This window comes from Antrostomus carolinensis, unplaced genomic scaffold (assembly GCF_000700745.2).
Source record: "Antrostomus carolinensis isolate BGI_N321 unplaced genomic scaffold, ASM70074v2 scaffold36001, whole genome shotgun sequence".
NCBI classification, from domain to species: Eukaryota; Metazoa; Chordata; class Aves; order Caprimulgiformes; family Caprimulgidae; genus Antrostomus; species Antrostomus carolinensis.
In genome coordinates, this window is record NW_010292586.1 from 7,312 (window position 1) to 26,679 (window position 19,368).

Below are 19,368 nucleotides of genomic sequence, written 5' to 3' on the forward strand. Positions count from 1 at the left end.
GGTCAGACCTGTGGTCTGTGCTGTTCCCAGCAGGACACTTGGGGCTTCAGCAACGTTGTACATTCAGTCCTGTGAATACACAGACGTAAATGCTTGAGTAAAAAATATGTAGGGGTGCGGCAAGATCTTCCTGGTGACATTCTGAGGTTGCTCTATCACTATTGAAAGGCTGTGGAAACTGGGGAGGACCAGAGAAAGGCAAGTATCATACTCCTCTTCAGAAAGAGCAAGAAATCCTGGGAACTACAGGCTGGTCAGACTCATTTTGATCCCTGGTAAAATCATGGAGCAACTCTTCCTGGAAGAATTAAGTTTTGACCCCCCCCTTGCTTTGAGCAGGCAGTTAGCTCTGTCACCTCCCAAAATCTGTCCTAACCTCAATGATTCCGTGATTCTATGGAAGGTACTTTATATAGAGGTTTTCAAAATCCTGTATACAGCACAAGGCCCAAGACTGGCTTCCTCAGTCACTCTGCAGGTAAATCACTTTTAGTTATACCTTGTGAAAACTGTAAGCTAAAACAAATACTTTTTTAATTTAAAAGTGTCAAATTCTTCTGCATGTACAGAATCTCTCAGACCTCTCCCAAGAGTCAGGTAATCATCATTAGCCTTGTTTGGCACTTGACCTAATCATGTATTGAGATTTAAAACTATGTAACAGACACAAAAGTCTAGTGAGAGACTAGAGCACAGAGAAAATCGTAAATAAACCTGCCATTAACTTCCTTGTCTCTAGTAATTGCCTGTTGACTGCTCTAACTCACTGTCTGTTCCATTAGTAGTTATTGCTTTGTGGTTTTCTGTGTCCATTACATTCCTTTCCGCTTCTCTGGAAAAACTCTAACCAGGACCAAGAAATACTTTCTCATTGGACTGATTCCCTTTAAGCTGCACATAAATCATTTGGAATCTAAATGCTTAGTTAGCACAGGAAAGTGATCTGATCAGTACAGCCTTTTCAAAAGTGAAAATTTCTGCTCAAACATGCAGCAGAGTCAGAAGATACAAACAAAATACTAATGGGCAAAAGAAATAAATGGAAAAATGATTCTATATTATTTGTTATAAAACATCACTGGTGCATTGTGTTAAGCTCTTTAAAAGAAAGAGGTTCAGAGAGGGGAACTCATAACAGGTCCACAATGTAGGAAGACTGGAAAACCCAGGAGTATTTGTTTATGTCCTGTCTCAGTTAAGAGGAGATGCAGAATACAAGGGATGGCACAAAAAGACAAGCAGTGGTCTCTCATTTGTCACTTGGGGACAGAAAAGTGAAAGTGCAGCAGGACAGAAAACTTAAAATTTATAAAAGGAAAGTATTTGGTTTCATTGCTACTATATATTGAAGCCAAGAGCTTTGAAAGATTCAAAAAGGATTACAGATTTATATGGAGAATGAGAATATTCCCAGTTACTTAAGATCAAAAGCTCCTGGAATAAAGGCTGTCGTGCTCTAGGATATTAGACAGCCCATAAAACAAGAGGATTTTAAAAGAAGTTTACCCTGTGAACAGGATATTGTGTTTGTCCACTCTGAGTTCTTTGGCTTCTTCCTCTGGAACATCTAGTACTGGGAACTCAAACCCTGATACTAAACTCATAGTTCTTATGCTGCTGGATTTAGGCAGAAGTATGTCAGCTAAGCATTTCTTCTTCCTGCCCACATGCAGTGTCTGTTCTGCCACCTAAAAAAGGACTGGTGACTAGACTGACTACATCTTGGACTGACTTTATTGAAACCTAGAATTGCTGGCATTTCTTTTATACATTCTTTTATATGTTTTAGTATTCTAAATATATTATTTTAATTGTCTCACACTTCCTTATAAAACAGCATCAGTGCTCTCCAATGATGCTACCACATCCGACTCCAGCAGTTACTGCCCCTGTAGCAGAACTGCCAAAGCCATGTCAGAACCTCAGACAACATGCTAGCAAAAACCCGCTGGTCGTTTCAGGGACACACCGGATGATGAACTGGAGTGGCCTGGCTATGGGCTAACATCTTGTTTTGCCAGTTCTGGTAGAGAAGGTGAGACAGGGGTAGGGCTGGACACCCAAAAGTGATTATTTTGTAATCTGCCACAGAAGGATGCATCAGAGCTCACCTACAGGAACCCAGAGTTTCTCACTCGATACACATACGAAACGTTGAGCAGCCAAGTGTGAAAAGGTTCTCCAGTGTATATTATTATCCTAAACCACGAGCAAAGGACTAGAGATTTATAGCAAGGCAGTTGAATCAAGTCCTATCTTTTATCTCAGGAAGACTTGCTGGCCAGTGTCTCACTGTATGCTTTGTTTCCTGTAGTTGCAGATCTGGGACACAGCTGGCCAGGAGCGGTTCCGAACTATCACACAGAGTTACTATCGCAGCGCCAATGGAGCAATCCTAGCCTATGATATCAGCAAGAGAGGCTCTTTCCTGTCCATTCCTCGCTGGATCGAGGATGTCAGAAAATACGCCGGTTCCAACATAGTACAGCTCCTGATTGGTGAGTTTAAAATATTAATAGCAAGTGCTCTAGGTTACTGTACAATGTAATTAGTTACAATACTTGTTTAAGATGGCTAGAAGTTTGATTTTTGGTTGAAGTTAAGATGTATGTAATAGATCCGACTGGAAATTTTCCCAATACTTATTTTAATTAGAAAGTGCTGATTCATCAAAACATGAATGTTTTGCTTTGATTAACTTCTGTTAAGAAGTAGGCAGCTTTGTATCAGAAGCCAGCCTTGAATCCTTTGCATCTCAGTTGATGGAGAACTGGGTACCCAGGATGTGCAGGTTCTGAGCACAGCTGCTGTGAAGCTATTCCCATGATAAGGACATAAGGTTTCCAGGGCCCAAAGAAGCTCCATCATACCAAGCTGATGTGTTTTGGCGAACTGGAACACCTGCAAACTTCAGCTGACCAGGGATTTTGGAAGGACTTCACGGCAATCAGGGTTTGTCAGTCCACTACTGAAGTTCTGCTTCCCAGCCCCAATGTTTCTGACTCACAGGCGGCCACATCTGGAGTCCTGTGTTCAGTTCTGGGCTCCCCAGTTCCAGAGGGACAGGGATCTTCCGGAGAGAGTCCAGCAGAGGCCACAAAGATGATGAGGGGCCTGGAGTATCTGCCTTATGAGGAGAGGCTGAGAGAGCTGGGACTGTTCAGCCTGGAGAAGAGCAGCCTGAGAGGGGATCTGATCAATGGCTATAAATACCTGAAGTGTGGTAGCCAAATGGATGGGGCCGGGCTCTTCTCGGTGGTGCCCAGTGACAGGACAAGGGGCAATGGGCACAAACTGGAACACCAGAAGTTCCAGACAAACTTAAGGAAAAAACTGCTTTGCTGTAAGGGTGCCGGAGCCCTGGGACAGGCTGCCCAGAGAGGGTGTGGAGTCTCCATCTCTGGAGATGTTCAAACCCACCTGGACACTTTCCTGTGCAACTTGGTGCAGGGAACCTGCTTTAGCAGGGGGGTTGGACTGGATGCTCTCCTGAGGTCCCTTCCAACCCCACCACTTTGTGATTCTTGGGGCCTGTAGAACCACTAATACAACCTCAGTACTGTTCTAGATTTCCCTAGGAACCAGCAGACTGCTGTTGTTTTCACCAAATGGTTTTAGCTTTCTAGGCCATTTTTCTTTTGTTCAGGTCTACAGCCACCACTCTTCAGTCACTGACTTCTGTTCTCTGTACGGGTCATACAGAAATACAGGTTGGAAGGGGCTTAGGAGATTATCTAGTCCAACCTCCTGCTCAAAGCAAGGCTCATGTCAGGTTGGTCAGGGCCTTTTCAGTCAAATTTTGAAAATCTCCAAGAATGGAAATTCTGCAGCTTCTCTGGGCAACCTGAGAACCTCCTGACAAATACTTACTCTGACATAAACAGTCATTATAAATTACTCTGTTGTATCTTTTTCTTCCAGGAAACAAGTCTGACCTAAGTGACCTTCGAGAGGTTCAGCTGGAAGAAGCTCAGAGTCTGGCTGAACACTATGATAATATCATCTGTGCCATAGAGACCTCTGCGAAAGACTCCAGCAATGTGGAGGAGGCTTTTGTGAAGATGGCTGCAGAGCTCATGATGAGGCACGGGGGCCCTATGTTCAGTGAGAAGAATACTGACAGCATCAAGCTTGACAGCAAAGACGTTGTAGAAGGCTGGGGGTGTGGTTGCTGATATGAGCTAGGTGATATCCCTAACTTTACTGGAATTTAGATGGTGCTTCACCCTAATGCTGAGTAGCACGGTAGCCATATTCTCCTCCTCCTGTGAAACCAGCAGTTTTGTAGGTGTTAGACACAATCCTGTTTGCTTTGGTGTCTTATTTTTAAAAAGGGACTCTTGAGAGGTAGTCCTAAAAGTCAAACCCTCTGAAACACTTCCTCAACATTTGTCCCCACCATTTTCTTTTCTTGTAACCTTCATACAAGTTACAGAAGTGGAAGAAACAACTCTGAACTGGTGATGTGGGGTGGGGAGACAGATGGTGGGGGAAGAGACTGATGCACACCCAAAGTTCTGAGGCATTTAGCATGGGACTATTGGCAAAGGAGGTCACGGTTGGAATAGGCAATCTTGACAGCATCTCTTCAAATCCTCAGTGCTCCACCAGTGACCAGAAAGTGACAGTGGCTTTGATGAAGGTGTCAGAATACCCACAGTTTTGATTAGAGGACCAAATAGCAGTCACCTGTCCTAGGGCATATGGATTGGAACAGGCCCAGGTGGGGAAGCCTTCTCTCAGGTTTTGTTATAGTTTTTTTTTAAGTTATCATTTTAACAAAAAACAAAATCAGCCTGAGCAATATCGCATGACTTGCTGTGAGGCAAGACTGGACCAGGGTAGTTATTTTAAATACAGCCTTGAGGAGAGGGTAGATGTATTTCATTTGTTACTGTTTGCACAGTGATAGCTCCCTTTTCCAAGTGGGTGTCATTGAGTTTTTGCCCTCAGGTCTCTTAATTTCATTCCACAACTCAAGACCTGCATCACTGGAAGCAGGAACTGGAGAAACCTTGAACTGACTGGTTCCTGCCACGTGCCTAATGGTCATATACAGGGTTAATTCTGGTCATACATTTGACATTAAGTTACCAGAGTGTTTATTGCTTAAGTGGCATAAGTGGATTCGGGTTTTGTTTTGTTTTTAAATCATCTCTTTAAATACAATCTGGGCATATAATGGGAAAGAAGACTTCAGAATAGCTGAAAACCTCATGCATTGCAACTTCTTGGTTGTAAGAAACCAGCGTCTTTTCAAGTGGTTCCCTCCCAACTTGGTACTCAACTGCTTCCCTCTCTCCCTATCATTACCAATTGCTTTTCATTTCTTGAAAACACTCAGCTGGAAAAATCTTTCAGATCTGATCAAAAGTCTACATTGTTAAGTAAAACAGATTTCATAATTCAGCTACATAGAGTTGTCTTTCAGATGCAGCTCTCTATTTGATGTTGTAGATGCAGTTGAAGTACTGATGGCAACAGCCCTCTCTGGATTCACGCTCTCAAGGACCTTACAGAAATGGATTTGCAGAGGGAGCAGAAGCAGGACTGTTCTTAACTAACTCCGCAGTTAAAGCAAAGGTGTTCAGAGGTGATGTCATTTTTGCAATCCTGATACTTTGAAGGAGCTCATTTTCAGAAAGCATCCACTTAAAATGAAGTCGCGTGTCCCTTTTGAAACTCTTGATCAAACAGGACCTGGCTTGGTTCGCTACTGTGGCTACACCAGTTTTTAGCCATTCAACATATCCAGTATCATTAAAATCAGGAAGATTTAAGAAAGGGCTAATTTAAATACTATTCATCTTCCTACAGAAAATATTAAACCATTCTCTGATCTTTCTGTTTTTTAAGCTACGAGATAGCTAATTGAGAAGTTACGTATGCTTTGTAGCCTGTTTGCTTCTAATCCAAGGGGTTCATTTTCAAGTTTTATAGATGTAAGAGTGAAAGGGCCTTAAATTTTTCCATTAGTATAGTTTTCGCAGTTCTAATGTTTTATATGGAAGGGCAGCTTGATCTGCAGTACTCAGTAGTATTTTTGGATAGTTTTCCAGGACATTCCCTGCTCTCCTACATCCAAAGATAAGAGGCAGTGAGTGTCCAGCAGTAGCTAGGCACTGAAAATTATAATTTGTTAGTAATTAGCAAACCCTGTATTCCGCTCTCAGGTGAAACTACGAAGACAGTCCAGCTAAAACTCTGATGGCTTTTTTTCCTCCTGGTTAGATGGGCCTTCAGGTACAGAATACTAGCGAGCATTTGACTTTATGTCATGACATGTTACAGTTTACAGTTCTGAGTGCTTGAACAGGGACCCTCAGACAAGCTCAGCCTCCCACTATTTGCAGGATTAGTGCCAAATTATTTAAACCATGCTGATAAAAATTCACACGCATAAGAACAGTATTGCTACTACTCAGATTGAAATCAATAGTTTACAGAGTAACGCATCTTTAAAACTGGAACAAGATGCAAAATGAGCATCAATCCTACTTCCAGTGCAGTCAGTGAATGAATGGTTGTGTTTTTACAGTACATGGAGAAATGAGGAATTATTGATGCATTTCCTTAGTTTTGAGGTTTGTTTAGTAAACAAGTAGAATTAGACCAAGCACTGTACTTTTCCTTAAGATTTGCCCCATCTCTCTCTTGAGAGGTTAACTCTGCCTGCAGGTTCTCTTTCAGGCAGCAAACATGAAATACAGCATCCGTGATATGTTCATCCGTGGTATGTTCATCGTGTTTTCAAATGAAGGAACCAATTCAGATTAGTTTTCATTTTGCTGTAGAAAAGTAAGACTGTGGTTTTAACTCAGCTTTGTCTTCTAACTCTTGGCTCTTCCATGTTGTAACAAGTGTAATACAAGTTTGCATGCCCTACCTAACTGAACAAAAGGGAACAAAGAAATAGACTGAAGCCCTGGTTTATTTTTTCAGGTTAGTAGCAGATATGAATGACAGTGCTTGGGCTGTCAGTAGTAAAAGGCAATTTTAATTACCAAACCCTTCCTTTGTCTATTAGTAATAGCACAATACTCACAAGACTGATAGCCTTCTCGGCCAGAAACGGTAAACCTAACTTAGAGCTTTTCACTGCCTTTCTGGAGACCTGTATTAAATCCGTAATTCACACGGATTACATTAGCTGTGTAATTCAAGTATTAGGCAGTCAGTCTTATTGGTTTAATCCCATTAATCCTATTGAAACCAAAAGGATACCTGGGTGAAGAGAGTGAGTAGCAATAAACCTGAGATTTACAGGTGAAACCTCAGTTCTAAATCTGAGGCTGTAAATGTGCACTGATGTACATCAAGTGAGTAATTCCGTAGTGCACGATCAGAGTTCACAGCGTAAACACTTGCCAAGAACCCTGTTTACTGGCAGTTGAACATTAACATGACTATGGTGCAGTAATTGCTTTTAAGCAGAGTCTCCTTGGCTGACCATGTATTTGCATTAGTATTTATCATTTATTTTTGGCAGTACCCAAAGTGTGCAAAATATTACAAAAACACAGAAGGGGCATTGATCCCTGCCTGGTAACACTTAGGAGAGGAATGCAGAGGCAAATACTGAAATGAAATCATCAGCAGAACGCAGTTCCCAGGAGCGTGGGCATTGTTATCCTTTGTATTGGTTTTGATTTAAGCTGATTTTATCTCCAGTTACTCATCCAGTCCATCATCATGGATGGAACTTGTACAGATATTTATAATGATGTAAATATAATAGCAAATAAATGTCAGCCCAGAAGCCTGCTAACATTTGCTTTGCAAAATAATTTTTTTTTTAAATCAAAATATTTCAGAACAGAGGAAAAGTCCTAATGATTTTATCACTCTCACTGCACTGCAAAGCAGGTCACTTTCAGTGTGCAAAAACTATAAAACTAAATGAAGCCCAGCTAACACCGCATAGATTTCTAGGAACTTCATGAAAAGTGGAGCTCTTCTCTTGCTCAGTTTTTTCTTTGCCTTTAAAGATCATATTTGTTTAAAGAATAGAGCTGTCACATGCAATATACACGCATCACTGCAGTAGTACGTTATATTACGTATACACTCACACAGTAGCACCCTTAAACAATATGAAAGCCTTTCCTTGATTTGCCCCAGTATATAGTATCCCACTAAGATTCACACCTCTGTTATTTCATCTCATGTTGACCATTTGAATGTCTGTTGCCATCTCATGCCAATGCTGAGGGAACTGGGAGGTAATAACATTATTAGTTTCTCTTTGTGGGATTGTTTTACCCAATGTTATAATGACAGTCTCTTTAAATCAAGATGAATTTATATGTTATTTCATTAATAGAAATTGCTTATCTTTACTTATCCTGCTTCCAAAACATTTATCTATTAACAGACCGCTGAAGTTTACCCTATTGCATTATTTTGTGTAAACAGAGTGCTGGAGGAAAATGAAGTGAAAATAATACATGCTTTGTGAATCTGAAAAATAAAGTTACTCTCCTTTTGGTATCTGCCAGCCTTGGAGAGTGCTCAGTTTAACCCGTCAGTCATCCTCTGTGGAGACCTCACAGAAACTAACCAGGGTATAGGCACAGCATGTAACCAGGAAAAAGGGAAAATCCCAGGGAAGTGGAGCCAATATGCACTCTTCTGTGAAGAGAGAGGTAGTTCTCACATGACTTCCTTTGCCCCAGTAGCTGATGATAACCAATTTAGCTTTTATTCCTGCCCTTGTGGTATAAGAAGTGAAGCAATTAAAAGGCAGCAGATCCAAGGACACATGTTGTTCTTGGTGGAATTGAAAGGAAATGAATACCAAAGTTTAGGCTAATCACCCTAACCACTTTATTGTCCTTTCTCAAATGATACTAGGTTGTTTCAGGAACTAAAAGGCATTCTGGATTTACAAATTTGGCAGTAAGAGATGCCACACTGTTAAACCACATAGATCAATAGTTACATTTTATTACAGTTGTATGAAGTATAGCGACCTGAGTGACAGAGCAGAGCCCTTTATAATTGGGCTGTGCTCAGATTTGACAATACTTTCCATGCTATAAGAAACGATTCATAGATTTGGGAAATACTGTCTCAAGTTTTATTTTTGTAGTATTTTTGGTGCTGATCACACCACTGAGATTTCAGTTAGAGAACCAGCCTCCTGGCTATCTTAGTTTTTACTAGCCAGGCCATGTTAGATTTCTTTTAGCTCTACTGAATTGGGTTATAGAGCTATTCAAAGCAGCACAAAAACTTAGATGGAAGCATTTAATTGCAATCCCCACTGCACACTTCAGAGAAAAAAAACCCCAAACTACTCCACAACTGGATGTTCTGATTTGCAGTACAAGTTTAGCCCTCTGCATCTTTTTTTATCATTTCATTTTTGTGTACTTGGAAAAGAGCAGGGTTACAAAATCAAAACAAACAAACCAACCCAGATGTATATTTGCTGTCCATGGAATTGTTGCCAGAGGTTAGATAAAAATAGCCAGCATACTCTCCTATCCTGATCTTAAATAGCATTTTTTAAATATGATTGAAAAATGTTAAAATGCACTTTAAAAAGAATTCTTTGAAGTACAAAAGAGTTGTGATTTTTTTACTGTGTCTTTTTTTTTTTTTTTTAAACAAGGATTTCTATTACTGAATACTGATGATAAAGGCAGAGGTAGTTACCTGTAGTACTTTCTTAACTTTAGGTGTCACTGAAGACAGACCATGTCAACAATTGCCTTGTTTTTCTGTATGACTCAGCAGCCAGTGGAAAATAAGTGAACAGAATAACTACACAAAAATGAGAAAAGTGAAGTCTGAGTAACAGTCAGGAAAGATTTTCTATTTACTCTGATTAAATATGGTAAGTTTAATCAATGCTTACTCAGTTCAAAGAAAATAATTTCCTTCCCAAAGGCAAAATAATACACTACACAAGTAGTCACGGGTTTCCCTGTTTGCCTTTTAGTACAACAGAAATTAGACTGCTGTCTATACTGAACAAACGTGGGCTGCTAAACGAGTTACTTGTATGGTAACAGCCATGTTATCGTATGGCATGAGTAATGGTACTCTCCAAATGTTTAACATTTGGAGAGCTGTTAAAATGGCTTAAAGCTGTGTTTAGAATCCACTCCTTCCATTATGAGGTAAAAGTATGTCTATACCTATACCTCATATATATACCATTATGAGGTAAAAGTATGTCTCTCTCCTCTAGGACACCATTTGAAAACATTAAGATCAGATCCAATCCAAGATCATACACTGATTAAAATGTATTAAGGCTCTCTTTATTATTAAAAAAGTCACTTGCGTATTTCTTTTGCAAGATATTTTTAGACATCAATTGAGTTATTTCCAATTTGATTATCCAACTGAACTGCTGACCGTGATTTCTACTTCCTTTCAGCCCAAAATTTAACGCAAAACTTGGGGCTAATCTCCCGATCACGAAGTGCTGAAGAGCCACCAGACAGACTGTAACAGCAGGGTTTTGCACATGTAGAGCTATCCATCTCGTGCTCCGATGACAGTCACTTAATACCTGTGTACTACACTGTGGTGTAATAATACAGTGTACAGAATAGATGTATAATACACTGTAGTCTGGAGTTAGTCAAGGCCCTCCTTGCGATCATTCCTCTAAGTAGGCAGTGGAGGTCAGGGCAGGTACAGCAGCTTCACAAAGCTGCTTCTGTTGAAGCCACTTCTGTCTAAGGCTTACCTACCCCGCTCAAACTTTGCTATCACAGCTGAATTACTACAACTGAACTATTTCCATTTAGTCATAAACATAACATTAAAAAAACCCCTACATTTCTATCTTTTCATTTTCAAGCCTAGACTAGGATACTAAGAGCAGCAGTCATGTATTTTAAGCTTTCATAAGAATATACACCTACCTTATCATTGACTACTCTGTAAGAGTTTAAACTTTAATTCCCCCGTAAACTCATTCTGACATCTTAAAGTACACACTGTTCAGATGTAATAGCTAGCTAAAGGATCCAAGTTTCTGCAAATCTTATCTTAGAGAAAGTACCTTACAGATGACCAAAACTGTGCCAAGCTAGCAGTTACGATTTCTGATTGTTCAATCAATACAAAAAAACCTTATGACACAAAGATTATCTTCTCCAGATAAAAGCAGAGGAAAACATTAAATGTTTTTCCTTAGAAATTGTCTTTTGAAGGCACCTGACCACCACAAGCTATGTACTTCCAAAAGCCAGTCTCTTTGCAGTAACAGCTAAACAACAGCCCTGTGCTGTACAACGCGCCACGATCAACACCCGATTTGTCCACAAGGAATTCTGTGAGCAATACAGACTCATATGAAGATGTGAGGGAGTGATGTGGGGTATCTAAATTATTGTATCTGAAAACAAGGGTATGAAAGATTCTCCTTTGAACACGGCATGCAAACTTGTCTTGACAATTTGAAGGTACTTCTTTTAAAAGTGAGTTGAGAGATGAATTTTCAGACATTAAAGCTGCAGACAGATGCCTACCAATGTCTTAAAAAGCATCGTTACCATTGCAAAAAAGCACAAAACTTGTATGGAACTGGTTTTGCACTAAAGGGAAATGGTTATCAGAAAAAAACCCAAAAAATTCATATGAAAGGCAGAGCATCGTGAGTATTCTGTGTTTTTCATGCTCATTCCCTATTTCAATGCTGTAAGTGAGCCTTTTTCCCCTTTATCAATGGTATTAAATAGATTATTCTAAGTGTGAAAAGTAGTTTGATACTTGACAAAATAAAATGCTATATACATTTTCTTAAGAGAGTGGTAATATTGATGAGGAGAATAACCTTGCTAATAGAGTTTGGTGGTGTAATAAAAGGGATTCTGTCACCAGACAGAGTGGGTGTTGGGATGGTGCTACATACACACACCATTTCAGAGCCAGGGGAAGCCAAGGGATGAGATCGTCTGATCTCACTGTCCTGCCTGCCAGACGTAAAGCAGATACAGGCATATACTGAGCAGAGGGTGAATGTAGTTAATTGTAACAGTTTTAAAGATTTATATTGTATAAGTCTGTAAGGAGAAATGCTGAGACAGTCAGACAGGCTCAGTGCTGTCAACCAGCTCTTCCCTCTTTTGTGCCTCACCCACTGACACCTGACAGATACAAACCCCACAACTCCACAGACTAGACAGCGTTCAAGTGAGTCTGGCTCACACACCTTTTGGGGAGAACAGAAAAATCTTTAATTCATATTGAATTCCTCCACTGCATTCCAAAATTCTTTGAGGGGTTTGGATGATAACAGTATTAAAATTATTCTGCATTTTCTAGGACAAATCTGTTGCTGTTTTTCAAGGTTTCTTCAAGAGATGCAGGCTGTACATTTCTACTCATCAGTAACTACTTTGCTTTTAAACTTTCTTATCACAATACTGGCTAGATCATTTGGAATATGAGGAGACAAGGGAGCAAACTTGCATACTACAGTAATTTTTTATACTTTACCTTCATCTATTTATGAATTTATTATGAAAAATATTTTTAAACATATGGAACCTGCTTTTTGTTGTGAATTTTAGCAAAGTAGTGGATACATTGTACTGTGTATCATTAAAAAGGTTTGATTAAAGTAAACATTTGGCAATTTATATCTTTTGTTTTTATTTTACGTGTGTACCTTGCAGTGGTTTATTATCAGAAACAAAATCAAGTTTTAAGAAATTATGTCTTCTATTCTACATTGTTGTATGGTCTTCTACTTTTACACAAGATACAATCTAATGTACTTTTTATTAAACAAATAACACTTAACTCTCTTCCTCTGACCCTACAACTGCCCATCACTTACATAAATGCAGGCACATTAAATTGTTTTAAATCAGTAAGCTCTCTAACATAACTGGCTGAAAGATTACGAATGAAAACCAAAGTCCTCAGCGTTGGAGAAGTGCAAATAAGTTTTTCAGTGCTTACAATTAAGTGTAAACAATGTAGTTACAACTGTACCTTCCCAAGGGAACATTTAGATCCTGGATTTTATTTAATTGTTGTAAATTAAACAAAGCAGCACCCATTTCTTTTTGTTTGGCTCTTTAATTCTAACATCTCATCTTAGTAGATGAGCTAAGCAGGTTTTTAAAACTTGCATTTTTGACCTGCAGGAGCCAAATACTGAGTTACTTGCTGCTGTATTCAGTCATCTACTTCAATAACAGCCTCAGACACCAAAACAGTAATCAATAGTTTTCAATGAAATGGCCGTGGGCTAAAGCTGGTTCCTTAGAGTGCTGAATAACTGAATTCATTAGTTAATTATCTGATAATGACACATTCTTTACTACTGAAACATTCTGGCTATAACTATAGGTGTCACTGGCATGCACAGTGCTGTAGGGAATCAGTGTAAGAGATAAATAATGCAAGTGTCATGCTTAACATACATCTACTCTTCACAGGTATTGACCTTATTTTTTGATGTACTTCACATGTGTTCTGCACATCTATAGCAGTTTCTAAAACTATGTGGGGAAAAAAAAACAACTTACCCAAACAATATAAAGGGAAAAGCAAGTTGTGAATTCCAAGGCTGTGACATGAGACAAAATGTAGCAGTTTATACAAAGCTGGGTTTCATTTACATAAATTATACCATTATTATAATATAGTCCTAGAATATCACATGTAGAACAGTTGTCTCTAGAGCCTGTAAAATCCACGGCCTTCAAAAGCAAGCCTGTGCTTTCACAGCATACAGCAATGATGAGCTAGTCATGGCACCTTCTATGAACCTTGGAGCCCACCTGTCTGGCTGCTAATAAGGTCTCACAGTATTTCCAGAGCAGAAAGGACACACACCTGTGTCGATATAACTAACTAGTTTCAGAGCTGCTTCCCAAGTCACCTTCCAAAGCACTACACCACATGCAGAACACAAAACTCTAACGAGGGAGCAGATGGGTGGCCAGAATCCCCCCAAGACACTTCTGTGGACCCTTAAAAATGTTAACAGGTTAAACCAGTCATAAAAGTGTATGCAGAGAGAAAAAAAAAAACACACACTGAAAAAACCCCAAAACTCTGCTCTGATCTCTGCTGACTGATCATTTTTAAGTGTGCGTGGCAAATTAAAATATGTATCATTAACAGGTCTCTTTCAGTAACTTGAATTTACTGTGGAAAACAACCATGACAAGGGCTTAGTTGGCTTACTAAAAGTGCATATGACAAACAGTTTAAAGGGAACTTCTTAGTCACATTTCTAGGAACCCTGAATCCTCTAGGAATGTGGAAGACAAGAGAAGCTCTACACACATGACAACCCCTTTCTTTTCTTGTCAGTGAGGCAAACTCACAATTGTTATGTAGCTTGCACCTGCAAAAAATACCCTTATTTTTTATGGTCTAAATTCACTGAATATTTTTTCAGCTAGGGTCAGGAATTTAGCCACTAAACTAGCAGAAAGCATATTCACAGACACACTTCCATAAAACAAGACATAAAACTCAAGACCTACTGAAAATCCATTTCTGATTCTGAGAAATATTCTTACCTATACAACAGGTGCTGCTTCTGTTTCAGAAAGAGGCCAATAGGTAAACTCTAAGACGTGCTTAGCATGATCTTAGAATCCAATACTGGATTCTGAGCTTGGAAGTGTCGTTGGAGCTGACGTTGAAGTCTGAAAAGCCAGAGCTGCAAAAGCACAGCCATGGTATGATACCCTGTGAGTCCACCCATCCACTGAGGGAACAAAACCCAGGCGCTCCAGGGCCTTTCAGCTCCGCATCCTTTCCACATTTTACAGAAACAACCTTCACCGTGTCACTCCCATGCCACAGTTACTTATTTTCTCGTTGAAGAAAGCCCAATTATCAGTTTTGTAAAGCACACAAACCCTAAACATAAAACACAGCTCTTACAAAACTGTGTATTTCTGATTAATATTAAACGATTTACAGCAAAAATTGGGGGGTAAACATATTTTTCCCAGCAGCTGGGAGAGGTTTCAAGAACACCTAACTCTGAGCTCATCTCTCAAACTGCTGGAGCACAATTTCTCCGTCCTGACACGAAAAACTTAGCAAGTGCTTTACACTTGTTTGAAACCAAGAAAGGTGCAAATGAAAGGAAGCCAAAATTATGAGAGGAAGTTAAAACTATGAATGAACACTCTTCACCTGCTATTTTTTTAAGCATTCTGGCTTTTTGAGGATATGCCAAGCCCCTATTATCACTTACCAAGCTGAAGTTCAGTCCATGGAGTTGGAGATCTGCGTGGGGGCAATGGTTTTGCACTTTACTACTTCTACTGGGGATGAAGGGGGGAAAAAAAATTAAAACAAAAAACCAAACCAAACCAAAACTAAGAAAGCCGAGGGTGGCATCGCTCTGCCCTCAGCCGTGCGGCAGGCAGACTGATTGAGGTACAGCCAAGGTGGCGGAGAGCGCCCCCCTCAGCGGCCCCTCAGGAGCTGCGCGGGAAACGCGGCCGCCCTCAGCCGCGCGGGAGGGGTCCGTCCCTTCGCTCCCCACAGAAATCCAGCCCTTCCCGAGCCGCCCCGTACCCGTGTGTTTCACACAAGGGAGTCTCCAGTTTCCCGCCTACAGTTAGTGAGGTGACTGCGGGAGCGGTCACACTGCAGGGCAGGGAGAGCTTCCCAAGGGTGAAACACGCTCCCACCTGGACAAGGATTGCAGCAGCACTTTGCTGAACTAAATACCTTTGAGAAATGCTCCTGACTTGTACGGATGAGGTACTGAAAGGCGTGTGTGGCTTTGAAGAACAGTTTGTAAAGACCAAAGGTGATTGATTACCTGTTAATATCTGCTCACATTCATGGGAGATGGGACTGGACAACTGCACTGCTGAAGCTTTTGAGGACGCAAGCCGCAGATAACTTCTCAGACAACCAGACATTAATTAATTAGGAGATTAATTAGAACTATCTTCTACTTTAAGCATTTCACTGTCTTCTGACAAAAGAACATGTTAATTCACCCAAACAGCAAATAATCCCCTTCAAAATCTACAGATGGCAGTGGAGAAGTGCACACAGGCCCTGTGTGCAAGCAGACATCTTTGCACTCCCAAACCCCACACAGGCTCCTCTAACCTTCCAGAATGTCATAGATCCTGGATTTAAACACCTCAACTCTGCCAAATCATGTGGTCCTCGGGCTATGTCTCCTTTACTGGTTTTAGTTGGATCAAGGTGGTTTTTGACATGAAGTTTCTGACCACCTGCCCCCGCTCTGCAGAGCCATCAGCAGGCACATGGGCTGGGTTCCGGCTGCTGAAGCTCAGAGATTTAACACTGTGTACCAGGTTTCAATCTACACTGCCAGCCAGCCAGAATATCTTTCAAACTTAGTGAAAACACTCACTTCAGAGGATCTTTTTCAATATTCTTACCGACAGTCATCTGCCAATCCCACCACATCACAGAGGCTGCGTTTCATCTCCTGCTACTGCTGAAATGGTTTTGATTTTTCTAGATACGATTCGATCGCACTATATCACGGCGTATCCTGATGTTGGTGTTGCTGAAGAATGTAAGGCATAGCAACGTAAGGAGGGTTGTCCCAGAAAGAAAAATGATCAGGCAGTTTATGGAAAGAAGTAAACTACTATAAAACACTGCAACAGATTATTGTGAATTACTCACATCTTTAAGACAAGCTGGCTGGATGTGATCTTTTACTAAAAAAAAAAATAAATTGCAATTTGAAAAGATTATCACATAACAAGTAGTATCAATAGGTGCAGTACACTGATTTCATAAATGTAAGATCTACTACAAAATAATTATTCCTTTCATTACATTTAGGAGTATTCAAGTTTTGACATGGTAAATTTAATTTTAAATGCAAGTTGTTGTTTTTTTTATATTGAAGAGGATATATCTGTCTTTTTTTTTTTTTTTAAATACAAGTCTCACACCTTCCTCTAATTGAAAAATGCTTCTGAAGAAAAACATGTGATAATGTAAAATGCTTCTAAAGTAAAACATGTGATGCTGAAGACAATGCATGACTGGAGTTTAAAATATTGACAATTTTGTATTAACAAAAATAAGCACAGGATATATTTTGAAAAGTTTTTTTAGATGCTATCAAACTGAAACAATTCTTTCACCAGACTTCCATTTGCCTGTTTTAAGGAGGCAAACAGAGGGACAAAACTTACAGTTACCAAGAGATTTACCAGACATCCACTCGCCCCTTCCACACAGATGAGCAGAGGCACCCCAGACTTACAGAGTTACCAAGAGATTTACCAGCCATCTGCTCACCCCTTCCAGGCAGATGGGCAGAGGCACCCCATTCTTACAGTGACCAGATGTATGCCTTATAAGACGCGAGCAGTCCCGCATACGGCTCACCCTGCGTTAAAACAGTAACAACTAATGGGTAGCACCAGATGAACCGGTTCCCAAAACCAAATACCAAACCAAAATTAAATTCCAAAATAATACCTTCTGATTGCTGGTCCTTGTCTGCTCCTGCAGTGAGCCCATTGAGGTGAGGAGTCCCTCCGGAGAGATATCCGGGCGTACCCAAGGGAGTCCTGTTCTCAACGGATCCTGCAGCTGGGCAGAGAGGGTCCCACCAGAGTCACCAAATCTGATACTGAGAAAGCCGGTCAGAGGAACTCTCTAAGACTCGTTTTGGAGTTGTAGAAAGCAGGAATTCTTTATTGCAGCGCTGGACACACATGGAGATTGCTCCCCCAAGGTGTGTGTGTTCGTCTTTGTTCCAGCACATGTTATACTGACCTAATACATGTATATTCATTGAAACTCTGAGAAATTATCCACATATTCAAAACACTTCCCATAACCATCTACAATCCAATTTCCCTAAGCCTTTTGGTGGTGAGCATCTTTGCACACAAGTACAATAAGTTGGGGTATTTTCAGAGATATCACTATTCAAATCTAGAGGCTTATCTTCCATTGCATCGTCAAAGGTCATGTCTGCCCACAACTTGGTCCATGATATTAGTTGGGATTGGTGTCCCTATTAAAGATGTTACCATGAGAGATGAAGTTTAAAAAGCATATACACAGTTCCTCCATGAACTTCTTGAAGTGTTCATGCATATTCTGGGGTGCGGGGGCAAGGGGGGGAAAGAAGAAGCAAATTGAACATTTTCTTTTCTTCATCAACATTCATATTTTTATTCCTTGCTTCACTGATGGCCTGAAACCACTTCCAGTAATAGTTAAAGAGCTCTGCGACAGGCTTCAGTATTGAAACAATGCAACTTCAGTCACCAGAACACTGTACAAAACTACAACCTTTACTCAGAAAGATTTCGCATACTTTGCAAGTCACTGGCGTATTACAGAAAAGGGCTAAAGAAATATGTAAATATATCTGTTTATTGTACCAATTAAAAAAGGCAAGAGTGTGCTGTTGTAATACTTTCCCAGTCAAGAAACAGGAAATACACTGTTCAGAGCAGTGTCCTTAAACTGGATCCAGCAAGATGTGTTGAAAGCTACTTAGGAAACATGTTGAGTGAATGAATCAATCAATAATCCTGATAGTAGAGAGCGGGATTACAGAGGTTTGCAAAGGGAGAAAACACAACCAAAAAAAATCTGACCTCATAGCAGCAATGTTCTCTTCATGATGTGAGTTTTCAGATTTTGATTTCAGGATAATAAGCAGTGAAGAGGTTGGTCAGGAAATCATTTCACTTTATGCCACTATCTGTAAATCAACACTTTTAAGCTAGCATTCTGCTAGTTTTGTAAGAACTTGGGAAAACTGAGGTTTTTATTTTGTACAATTTGTGATTTGAAAAAAACCAACAACAACAACAAAAAAACCAAACCCTAAAAACCCGATTAGCACCCAAGGTGATGTTAACTGATATTTCTGTGTAAGTTGACTTTGTTTTTAAACACACTTCATTGGCTTGTGTTTTTGAATCTTATGTCATAAATACACCATATACTGTGTTATAACAAATTAACACAAAAATATTTTCAAAGACACCTTTTGGATGAAAACATTGAAAAGTATTTTAAAAAAATAACATAAAATAAATTACTTTTTTTTTTTTTTTAAATCAATAGCTATAAAATCCATGAACCAAACAACATCCAACATTGACAAAAAATGAAATATATATTACACTAAAAGGCTGGTTAATTACCACAGTGGTATGAAGCTTCAAGTAAATTACTAGGCACTTTTTACCCAAACAGTAGACACTCATTCAGTGGAACAGTCCAACTGACAGAAATATAATTGATAAAGCTTTCTAAGATTCTAAATTCTTCAAAAAAGTGCAGATAAAAAGGCAAAGACAAAAAGGCCAGGTATTACGGCACACAGGACACCCACTGTCAGCTGCTTTCCTTACGTGACTCTTGTTCAGCTGCACTGGAGTTCCAAAA

At 39.9% G+C, this 19,368-nt stretch overlaps 1 protein-coding gene across 1 annotated transcript; it reads left to right on the plus strand.

The window, feature by feature from the left end:
- The first annotated feature begins 1,205 nt into the window (after positions 1-1,205).
- On the plus strand, positions 1,206-4,194 carry LOC104531962 (ras-related protein Rab-43). The gene is made up of 3 exons (XM_010177025.1): positions 1,206-1,280; positions 2,315-2,498; positions 3,922-4,194. Exons 1-3 carry the CDS (start codon positions 1,206-1,208, stop codon positions 4,173-4,175), a joined length of 513 nt encoding a protein of 170 aa, XP_010175327.1. The 3' UTR covers positions 4,176-4,194.
- The last annotated feature ends 15,174 nt before the right edge of the window (positions 4,195-19,368 follow it).